The sequence below is a fragment of the Volvox carteri genome, assembly GCF_000143455.1.
Source record: "Volvox carteri f. nagariensis unplaced genomic scaffold VOLCAscaffold_14, whole genome shotgun sequence".
Lineage (NCBI taxonomy): Eukaryota > Viridiplantae > Chlorophyta > Chlorophyceae > Chlamydomonadales > Volvocaceae > Volvox > Volvox carteri.
In genome coordinates, this window is record NW_003307557.1 from 109,499 (window position 1) to 121,407 (window position 11,909).

Genomic DNA, 11,909 nt, shown 5'->3' on the forward strand with positions numbered 1-11,909 from the left:
CTCGGACGGCCGCACCGCCGCACTTCCTGTCATAGCGAATGCAAGTAGGGACATAATTGCGACCAATACTGAGTAGAAGGTTGCTAGGCTCCAGTTGTGGATTTCTGGAATGCCTTGGGTAAGATGAATCACTCGCTTCCACTTTACGGGACACAGTAAATCCGACCAGGCTTGCAGGTAACTTGTGCGCGAGTGTTACCCGAACTGACTGCTCATTAGCTGAAAAGGATGGTGATTTGGATTGCAGGGACAACTGCAACCCCTACAGCATCCACGCGCCTTTCTTGACGTGCGTGCTTAGCAAGACGCGCATCAGGGACATTGCTCAGGACGAGCGACCACAGGTCCTGAGTGCAGCAAGGCTGGCCCAGTCGATCGATCCCGAGGGTCACGTTGGCATCAAGTGCAAATTCGAGGTGGGATCTGCAGTGGGGTGTGGCCGCGGGTGGGTAGCTGCGGGAGGGAGCAGCGGGAAAGGCTGTGGGCTGTGCTGGGTGCACGCGGGGAACACGCGCGGAGGGAAGCGGGCGGGGGGGAAGCTGGCGGGGGGGGAAGCGGGCGGGGGTTAAGCTGGCCAGCGATGGGTGGGGCGTGTGGGAGTAGGAGGAGGGGGTGGGGGGGACAAGGAAGGGCGGGTTAGCCGTCCAGGGCAAGCTAACGCACGGCTGGGCAGCAAGGCGGTTGTCCCTTGGTTGTCCCCTGCGCAGTTCCAAGGGAAGGAAGTGAAGGGCCGGATGCTTTTCAAGTACGAGGGCGTGCAGGGTGCGGATGGGCAGCTGTGGTTGTACAAGCTCACAGACCTGTTCAACACCGAGGTTTGCGAGCAGACGTTCGCAATGATTGAGATGTTTGGCAACGTGATGCGCACTATGGAGACCGGGAGGGCGGAGTTTTATTTCCAGGAAATGCTTACGGAGCACAACGTCGTGGTAACGGCTCGCTTAGAGAGGCTGGGGTTAATGCCGTCAGTTCCGCCTGACCCATGGGTCGATCACTCGGTCGCTATCACGGCGAAGAAGTCCGTACCCCTGCCCACGTTCCAGGCGTTGGGCACAGTGAAGCGCTGGTGGCAGCGTCGTTAAGAGGGTTCCATGGGGCTGTGCAGGGGGTTGCAGTGAGATCCAGGGGGGACACTTTTCATAATACTGTTATAGCTTCTGGTCTGTAACATCCAGCGATGGCAGACAATGAGTCGACAGGAGGTAACCTATAACCAATAATTGCCTATAACCATATAACCCTATAACCATATTATATAAAACCTATAACCTATATATAACCCTATAACCCTATAACCATATTTGTAATTGCCTATAACCAATAATTGTTGGCTTCAAATTTGATGTGAAAAGAGTTTTCCGTACTACGAGGGCTTTTCCGTAGAAAGGGCATTTCCCTGGAAACGACGCTGTTTCCTGGGAAACAGATAGGTGTTTCCGAGCTATGCACTCAAGCCGCTGTGCATCCACCACCGAACCCACCGATTCTACTGAACAAGTCCTACGAACACCGAACCGGGTAGGGAAGATGGCGGCTCCGAAGTTCCCTCCCACACCGAACATGAATTACTTACGCTCAGACTCCAACTCGTCCAAGATGAAATCGAGTTGGCACGTCTGAAGAACGCTGGTGTCAGTCCCTCGACTACACCTGATGTACCGAAGCTGCAAAGATACCGGGTATCGAATCCCGCTTTACTTTCGGAGCCGAACCACCGCAGCCGAGCAAGAACGGAAGCCTGGAGACCTTTGCCAACGATTTTCAAGGAAAATATACACCGAACAATATGGATGACGCGAATATCCACCTGGCGCTGTCGAGTGGTTCTCCGAATACCGCACCGATTTACAGATTGCAAACAAACCGATGTACCTTCCAGAAGTCCTGAAGGCCTTCCTGGATTACCTCGATCCGAAGGTACGCACTAAGAAAGTTGATGCACTCGAATCTTTACTTAAGGGGGAGGTCAAGATGGATGCTTCCAAGGGAGTGGCTGAATACGCTGTTCGATTTCGTGAGGCAGCCCGGGCAAAATTTACCGCGCAAGAACCGCTAGCGAAACTGTTTTTCCTGGATTGATACCTGAACTTCGCTCGCTTTGCCGTGTTGATCGATCACCGAACTCGTTACGATTGTGCGATTCGCGATTACCGAAGAACGAAAATTGCAGATTCGCAGGCAGGGTCAATCTCGTGCGGCTATCCACTAGCTGCCGCCGCAGCTACGAAAACTAAACACCGTCCTCATGTTTCTCGGCAGGATGGCTTAAAACCGACTGGTAAACGAACCACCGAACCGCAACCCTGGCGCGACGTTGTGGCGCAGCGTGTCAGGGCGGAGCGCCCTACAACAACCGAAATTACCGTGGCAGCCGGAACTGCATCTAACAACGTGCTGAACACCGTCCGTCAGACAGAACGTCTTGCCGACGCCCACTTTGACGTAGCCCTAGACACACTGCTGGATGTGTTCACTATTGTCTACAGTGAGTACTGGGAGGCCATCCCAGCACCAACCAAGCCAGACAGCAAGATGAAGCTCAAGATCATCAAGGACCACTACTGCAAGGAGCAGGTGGGGCCTGGCAGCAGCAAGGTGCCACTGAGGCTCAATGGCATGCTGCTAGATTTACAGCAGCTACTATTCATCAGCACAATGACACAACTGGCTGGCGAGCAGTACCTCACACAAATGAGGGAGCAAAGTGACAATGTGTGGCTGGAGAAGCTGGACAAGCATCCCCTCAAGTGGCAGCTGTACTTCAGAGCCGGCAGGTATTGATCAGTATAATGATGCAACTGGCTGCCAAGCAGCACCTCGCACAAATTAGGGAACAGTGGCAGCCATGAAGGCTAAGATGCAGCAAAGCAAGCAAGCCTACCATGCACTGCTGGACGACACACTGACCTCATGATTATGGCAGCGGATCAGCAACACGTCAGGTCTTAGAAGTGCCTTGGAGTTTCCAGCTTTGGCCAAGATGGTGTTCATGTTCATGGTGGAGGATAAGCGGCAGTTCTCAGTGATGGCATACTTGCAGGACCCAGCCAGCAACTGGCTGGATGAGCACCTGGCACTCTGCATTCACATGTTTACACAAGACCTTTACAACCAGCATTTGTTCCCCTTTGAGACAAGGGCCCTGGAGAAGTAGAAGGCTGCCAGCAGCAGGGCCCGGTACATAATGAATCACTAACTAGCATGCAGCATCAGCAGCAGGGGCTGCAACCAACCCATCACTGAGAATCGCCACTTGTTCTCCACTGACCTGGGCACCAACATGAACACCATCTTGGCCAAAGCTGAAAACTGCATCAAGGAGCCAGCAAGACCCACCGTGTTGCTGATCCGCTGCCATAATCGTGAGGTCAGCGTGTCATCCAGCTGTGCATGATAGGCTTGCTTGCTTTGCTGCACCTCGACCTTCACTGCTGCCAGCTGCCACTGCTCCGTCTGCTCCCTCATTTGTGTGAGGTGCTGCTCAGCAGCCAGTTGCGTCATTGTGCTGATGAATAGCTGCTGGCTCTGAAGTACAGCTGCCACTTGAGGGGATGCTTGTCCTTCTTCTCCAGCCACACACTGTAGCTGTGCTCCTTCAGTGGCCGGGGTGTCTTTGTGCCACAGAGTGTGGGGTTAGGAGTCTTAGCTGCAGCACCAGGGTTGCTGCTGCCATCACCCTCAATGCCCATGTTTCCTGGCCCATAATGATTATCTCCATATGATTAATGTTGAAGTTTGGCCTGCTTCAACCAGAATGGCATCATTACAACCAGGTGGCTGCAGCATTTCATTCACATTGCCTATGATCTCTACACCGTCTTTACACCGTTGCTGATGGCTTCAATGAAGTTTAATTTATGCTTTAATAGCCTGCCACGCGTTGGGAGCTTCAGATCCGAATATTTTGCAGCATTTGGTCCAGTCAGAAACAGTTCTATTCTTTGTTGGCTAGCAGGTGTGACCTTTGTAACAGTATCCATGGCATTGAAGTGCTATGTTATGGTTAATATGCATGATGTGTGAACAGGGGGGTATATCTTTGTGCATGGCTGCTACCCTGCGAAACCCTGCCTTCCCTGGTATTTCGGGGCGCCCTCACCCAGTCACTCCAGCCAACTTCTCAATGGGTCGACAGCGGCCCAACTCCATTCCTGGTCGGTTCGCAGGTTTCCTTTATCCCAGGTCACCACCGTCCATCAACTAAGGGCACAATACCTCACACCATGGACGGATTTTTGACCTTAACGGGTATCGATCCCGGGATCTCCTGGGGCTAATCTCCTGGGGCTAGTGGTCGTACCTTACCAGCAGTGCCAAACCCATGAGTCATGGTCCCATGAGCCGTTCGGGGTGCCCTCTGCTGCCCGCTTTCCTACGGTGCATGCGTGGGTGTGCACGGGCGGTTGTGGTCACAGTCATGGTCGTGATCGTGGTTGGATGCATGCGGATGCACACGTTCGGATGCATGTGGGTACACGTGTCACCAGTAGTGCCAAACCCAGGTATGTCTCCTGTAAGATTTAAGATTCTATAGTGGCTTTGGGATGGACAGCCCATTTTTGGTTGGCTGGAGGAATGAACTCGTACAGTCTGAACATAATCTATTCCTAATTTTCAGGACCACAGACAGTTTTTTATTCCGAGTTCGGAAAATATATTCTGCTGTACTCGCCAGATTGAATCCGGTTACGAACATAGCACACTTCAGGCATGATGCAGCATATTTCTTACCCAAAAGTGGATGCCTGGGTGGGTGAGAAGTCTACCTACCAGCTGAGTAAAAATTAAAGACCTCCATCTCAGACGGGGACTGATGAAATGTCATAATCCTACAGGATTTCAAATAAACAAAATCCTATGGGATATGCAGAGTGTAGTGTCCTGGGTATCACAGGATCTGACATCTGCCAATCGGTTCTTTTCTGGAAAAGATGTGATACAGGGATGCCTGAGGATGTTCACTTGAGTGTGTGAGGAATGTCAGAGGGGCTCATAGGCATCTCCCTGAGTACTCTTCAGCTCCCTTGGCATCTCTCTCTCTCTGAGTACTCTTTGCCTGGTGCTACTGTGTCTGCCACTGCTGCCATGCAAGTCCTGGCACCTGTGGGTGTAGGTTCTGATGCAGCCAGTGACAGAGGTGCTGGCCTACTACAGCGGCAAAATCCACCATCACAGGCCCAGCCTTCTGGCTCAGGGCCCAGCCTTCTGGTCCGATGCCGTTGCCACCAGCAGTGAGAATCGCAGCAGTGAGAGCAGCACCCCACAGTGCCAGCATACTTTGGGCTGTCTTGGTGGAGCTATGGTAACATGCCCAGAATTGGTGCCTCATGGCATGGCATTAGTGACATCCACTCTTATGGTCAGTGCACTCATGGTGTGTGCCGTCTGTGGGGTCTGCAGCTTCCCCTCCCAACAAGCAGTAACACTAGGCAACCATGTCACCCCCAGACAATGCTGCAGGTGGTCCACCCTACTCCTTTCACAACTCCCTGCATGCTGGCAGCACCACAACCCCCGACAGCAGATGGCACCTGTGCCCCCACTGCACATCTGCCTTTCCCATCAAAGAGGGCAATAACAAGCACCTGCAGCATGTTGTGTTCCTACTACACTGAGGTGGTTGTGTCCCTGGACCCTGTGGATCGCATGCAACTGGCCCTAGTGGATGTGGGCATTGGGTTTTTCCAGGCTGCCTTGGATATGGCCATGTATTTATAATGTTACAGAGTGGGAGGCTTCTGGGCCGCTTTATCACATAGTCAGTTCTACGATTTATCACCTTATAGCAACATGTATATGTGGGCCAGTCCATAGATCCACACCGACACTTCTGCACCCATGCCTGGTCCCCACCCACACACATGCAACCTGATGCTGCAGCATACCTGCCATTCCAACAGCAACTCCGTCAGAGCTCACGCATGGCTGACATCATGGAGGTGTATTACAGCAACAAATTCCATGCAATGGGACCAACAACCAAGGGTACAACATCCTGCATGATGCACCACACTTCGCAAACAGCACTGGCCACAGTCCATGGAACAATGGACTGCTTAACAGCGCAAAAAAACAACATGAAGGAAAGCTCAAGATGAAGACTGCAGCAAATAGAAGTAATTACTTCGCTAGCTTGTCTGCTGAGGGGGCCAGCCACTAGGTCACCTGCTCCTGTGAACCTGCCACATGTAATATCCATGGCCGCATCTGATTCACGATGCATGTGTCCATGGCTAACCAAACTTGTCCCATCCCCTAATGGGTAACAAAGGGGACAGAAAACAGTGGCATTCATCTGGCCAGAGTGTATCTGGGTAGCCAGTTGGGCCCAAAACAGATTTGCTGCCGTGCTACCGTAATGCCAGGATTGGAGCTAAAGAGGGCCACAGCGGCTGTGGGCAAATGTAGTGAGTGGGGAGCTCAGCCACATCATCTTCAGGTCGGGAGCATTGCCACGAAAACTTGCTGCGCTCAAAGAGTGAGATAATCGTTTGAGTACAAGGAAGACCTTTGCATTGTTGTCGGTGGTGCTTATAGGCTGCCCCATCCTAACCAGGCCAGCGCAGCCCCTGGTCCGTTCGCTGCTCTGTACTATCACTGGTGCGGCTAAGATAGGCCGAAATAGCCGACACCTGAATGGTCTTATGAAACGAGGCTGCATGTGCCACTGCTCTGATCAGTCGTTTGGCAACCGCACAAGGAATTTCGAGTCCCTGCAAAGCGGAATGCGGTTGACCGTGCCGTACATGGCGCAATGTTTAGCCAGGTGAGGTTACAGCTCAGACACAAGGACAGGAAGACTTGTAGATTTACTGACAGAAATTGTAATGTTTTGCAGTTCGTTAACGCGCGCTTCTGAAACCATGTCGTATCTTCGGAGCTAGTGGAGCTTGAACTTGCGTGTACAACGTGTGAGGTTATGGCGCGCTAATATGACTATTTAAGCGGACCAAATTATGAACATTGTAAGTCTAGTTGAGTTTGAAACCGATCATCTGTGCCTACGCAAGTTTTTCGGCAAGTAAAGCCGGCTTACGCTTCCCAGTTGTTAGGTGTGGCCTGGTTCCCTTTCAATTGGTATCAGAGCCTAGGTGATCCTCCTCGCCGAGCTCTTCGTCTTCGTCGTCGTCGTCGCGCCATCGCGCCATCGCGCCATCGCGCCATCGTCTTCGTCTTCTTCTTCCCCGATGGCTCTCGTTCCCACGGACGCCAACCGCGACCGATCCCGTTCGCGGTCCGCGGAACTCCCGAGCAACGTCCACGAGTCTCCGTTTACGACGCTCACGCCCATCCCCACTATGGTCAACCCCGTCCCTACCGTCCCCATCGTCGACTCCGTCCCCACCACCTCCGTCACCGAACCATACGTCCCCTCGCTTCAGGAGACCATCGCCGCCGCCGTCCGCGCCGCCGTGGCCGACCTTCCGAACTCGACCCCATGGCCGACCCTACCGCAGCCTCATCCCGGACCCTCGCAAGCCTACGCCCCCGTTCCCAGCTTCGCCCACCCTCGGTCACCATATTCAACGCCAAACCTCCTGCATATCGCCCGCGACTTTCCCACCTTCGATCCCAAGGAACCCCGGGCAGACATAGTGGGCTGGGACATCCTAATGCGGCACAATCTGGACATGGCCGGTGTCCCCGTGGACAGCCCCGAGGCCGCAAAAATCGCCCTGGCAGTTCTCCGCGGAACAACAGGTGACAGTCTGCGGCGCCTAAATTCGGACCCCGCCACCCGATTCCACTCATACCACGCAGTATTACAAGCACTCACTCCGCTGGCCCCAGTGATCCAACACAAATTAGATGCACAGCTTGCAATGTTTGAGCTGACGCAGGGTCCCGGACCAAACTCCCTCCAGCGCTACATCGCGGAGTATAAGCGCCTTATGGCCGATCTACCATACCGCCACGAAGAAGACCACGTCCTCTTCTTCGCGCGGTCAGAAATAAAGATACCGTTCGTAACAATAACGCCCAGCTGCGATTGACTTACCTTATTTGTTAGTTGACTCATACGTCCGGAATCAGGTGGAGTCGCCGTCTGGAATCACAGATTTACTGAATAAAAGCCTTTAGGATGAATGCTTAAGCCGTCTAGGTTCCCTAACATTGCGTTGTTACGGTAAATATGGCCTTTTCAGCGATACCGGCCTTGCCGACACTGCATGGATTCCGCCTTGCGCAGCGCGAGGAGCCCAAACAAGTGCGTTGCAATGCCTATAGGGCACCTGGGGGAACTCGAGCCTTTTTACCGCCTCGTGACATACCGACTTTGGCGCAGGTTCCACAGTATGAATTTCTGGCTCCGCTGCTGGCGTTGATTTCCTCCAATAAGAATACGGAGCTGGCAGATTGTTGGCGATCAGATACGGACGCAAGAGAATGGCGCGGGGTAAAGGTCTCGGAGGACAGTAACAAACTTGTTGAATTGTAAGCAAACGCGTTTCTGGAAGATCGATGTGTTCTGTCTGAATTCTATGATGTTTTTTAACCGCTTGTTCAAATATGTAACCGTCGGAAATCCCAGGATGGTCGATGCCTGCGGCATCAGCGAGCTGCCACCGGCGTTCTTCAACCTTCCCGACCTTCAAAAATTGTAGGTATCGTTGTTGTATCGGCGCTCCTCATGGCTATAATCTAAGTGGCGTTGGTTAACCTGCTGGCCGTCGTGGCCTAGTTGACCCTTCGCCTTCACAGCTCACCTTTTGAATCTCTGAACATCCCTCCCTTCACCTTGTGTACGGCGTACGACCTCTCCTACGCACTTATATTCTTCCAGGTGGCTGAGCAACAACGGCCTTCGGAAGCTCCCCGAGGAAATCGGCAATCTGCCACAACTCGATTCGCTGTAAGCGGAACAGCGCAGCGTATGGATGCAGGCTGCATCGATGGATCTCGTCCCCCCAGCTCCCCAAACCCCCACTCTAAATAGGGCCCCTTTCTGGAGCCGCATCGTATATGTATTTGTGTATGTCTGTGTAGATGGGCGGTGGTTGGTGGTGGTAAAGAAGCAACAGCTGGCGACCCAGGGGAGGGGGAGACTGGAAAAGGGAACAGCGGGGCAGCAGTGCCGGCCGTCGCAAGGTCACATACACATACACATACACATACACATACATACATACATACATACATACATACATACATACATACATACATACATACATACATACATACATACATACATACATACAAAGTTGAGGCGCCGTTGATCCGCTAGATTTGGTTGGATGCTGGTGGTGAGTTGCTGAACCCAACGAATACATTCCGAAGTCGGATGGGGTGAACGGATTAGGGTGCCCCTCTCGCAGGGGAGAGCAGGGAACTGCCTCGGGAAAGGGGGTCGCTGGTGAAGCTTAACCACCCTGTAACGACATACATACACACACACAAACACACCCGCGCAGGTGGCTGGGCTCCAACTTGCTCCGCTCACTGCCCGGGGGGGTTACCCAGATGACCCAGCTCAAGAAGCTCTGGCTGCCAGCCAACATGCTTGTACGACTTCCGGCCGAGGTGTGCGCCATCACATCCCTGGAGTGGCTGTAAGTACGACATGTGGGGGGTTTGGGGGTAAGGGGGGTCGCAGGGTGCCGGTTACAGTCCCGACCCCCCCCCATCCGCCAACTCCGGCTCGCTATGGAGGTTGGCGAGGAGTGGGTGTCGGCCTCTTATGGAGGTGGGGGAGAGGGGGGCCACCACCCAAAAAACCAAATGGGGTATTACATTACTGTTGTACGGCTATAATATAATTCTGTACTGCTGTACTGCTTGTAGCGACGTATCTGAGAACAAGTTGGAGGAGGTTTGTGCGGAGATTGGCCAGTTGACGAGTTTAACCAGGTGGGCTGACCCTCTCACTTGGCGGGTTGCGGGTTTGGGGAAGAAAAGGGGGAGGGAGGGAAAAAGGGGAGAGATTCATTCGTGGCTTCATACACAAGACCGCGTCTAGATAAGGGTTACCTTATGAGTCTCCACCTGAGAACCCGGCCACCCGCCAATCTCGCCATGCTTTGAATGCCGCCGTTCTGCTAGGAAACGTGCTTGTGTGTGCGTGTGTGTTTGTATGAGTATGTGTACTACTGCGGCTTCTCATCGTAGTATTCCCCCTCGCCCTCTCCCCTCCAAATTGTCCCCCCCTTCCCCTTCCCCCCGCCGTGTTGGTGATGAAATGTTCGTGTGTATTCCCAGACTGGACCTGCACACCAATGTGCTCAAGGGCCTGCCACCCACCATCGGGCGGCTGACACGAGTAAAACACCTGTGAGGGGGGAAACAGGGGGGCGGGGGGAAGAAGGGAGGTATGGCGTAAGGTGGCGGGGCGGGTCCAGGGAGGGCAGCGAAGCAAGGGAGGGCACTGCTTGATGGGGGTAGGGGGGGAGGGGTAGGGGGAGGGTTTTCCTGTCTGCGTGTGTGGAACCGGTCATCAACTGAGTGCGCCTTTGGTGGCGAGAGCGGTGGCTGTGTGTATGTGTAGGTGTGTAGGTGTGTATGTGTGTATGTGTGTGTGCACGTTCGGTGCCTAATACTCATCTCCGAACGCGATCCCCCCCCCTCACACACGTTCCCCCTTACCCCCTCACATACTTTCCCCCCTACCCCTTCCCCTTCCCCCCTACCCCCCCCTCTACCCCTACCCTACCCTACCCCAGCTCCCTCCACTTCAACCAGCTGGAGTCCCTCCCTCCGGACATCGGGCAGTGCACCTCCCTGGTGTGGCTGAGTCTTAATGCCAACCAACTGAAGCAACTACCAACCGAAATGGGGGAGCTGACGGGGCTGGTGCGACTGTGAGTGCGAAGGGATGGTTGTGCGGTCCGAGGGGTTAAAAAGGGGGATGGAGGGCGTAAGCGTTCTTTGTATGTATGTATGTATGTATGTTTGTTTGTACGAGCCGCTGAAAGCGAAAGTACCCCGAGGGGGAGTGCGAGGGGTTACCCCGGGGGAGCTCCCCCGTGCGAGGCCGTCGGAGGAGGAAGAGGAAAAAGGGAATCATGAGGGCATGCAGCCCTGGGGGGCAAGCACGATGCCGAGATAACTTACGGCGGACAGTGTGTAACGATTTACTACAATCTATAAATACATAACCAAACCATTCATAACATGGAGGGGAAATTGAGGTGGCTGGACAATTAGTGGTGAAACAGCTTTCAGGGGGGTTTGGTTCCCCTGGGCCCACACACACACACACACGTTCCAAGTAACTATATCTCTCTCGGTCGTCGTGTCGCTCACCCCCTCGACCCCCCCTCGACCCCTCGACAGGGTGTCTCTCTCCCACAGCCCACTTGCACCGTGACGCGCCCTCCACCGCCCCCTCACACCTCACACCGCCTTTCTCGCTGACCTTGGGGGTGTGCGGGTGCGAGTGCGGGTGTGGGTGCGGGTGGCACTCGTGTGCGACACCCCTGACCAACCTCCCTATCCCTCGTCCTTCCCCCCTCTCGCCGATGTTCGCGCCCGCCCCCCCCACCAAACCCCCTCAACCATCCCCCTCCAGCTCCCTCCACATAAACGAGCTGGAGTCCGTACCCCCCGAGCTGGGCCGTCTGACCGGCCTGGAGGCGCTGTCTCTGCACAAGAACCGGCTCACCCGCCTACCCCCCGAGCTGCCCCTGGGCCTGGCCGGGAGCTGCTGCCGACTCAGCCTGTACGAGAACCAGCTAGGGGAGGTGCCGCCCGAGCTTGGGAACATGGGGCTGCTGCAGGAACTGTGAGTTTGTGTGTGTGTATGTCTTTCTCTCTCGCTGTCATGAGGCGCGTGAGGGGGTGGGGGGTCAGGTGTGGTGGTGGTGGTGGTGGTGGGAGAAGTGGAAGGTAGGGGGGAAGGAGGGAGTGGGGGGGGAGGGGACTGGGCGGAAAGGAAGTGGTTGTGAGGAAGTCTGTCTTCTCCTCCGCCCGCT

At 54.4% G+C, this 11,909-nt stretch overlaps 1 protein-coding gene across 1 annotated transcript in view; it reads left to right on the plus strand.

Annotated features, from left to right (window-relative positions):
• Positions 1–8,483: 8,483 nt before the first annotated feature.
• The window catches only part of VOLCADRAFT_89724 (uncharacterized protein), a gene marked incomplete at both ends in the record, with an annotated part of 5,025 nt that continues 1,599 nt past the window's right edge, over positions 8,484–11,909 (plus strand). The window contains 7 exons of the mRNA XM_002949304.1: positions 8,484–8,602; positions 8,786–8,854; positions 9,414–9,551; positions 9,784–9,849; positions 10,198–10,269; positions 10,659–10,796; positions 11,507–11,719. Of these exons, the coding sequence (XP_002949350.1) occupies positions 8,484–8,602; positions 8,786–8,854; positions 9,414–9,551; positions 9,784–9,849; positions 10,198–10,269; positions 10,659–10,796; positions 11,507–11,719 (815 nt within the window). The remainder of the gene's footprint in view (positions 8,603–8,785; positions 8,855–9,413; positions 9,552–9,783; positions 9,850–10,197; positions 10,270–10,658; positions 10,797–11,506; positions 11,720–11,909) is intronic.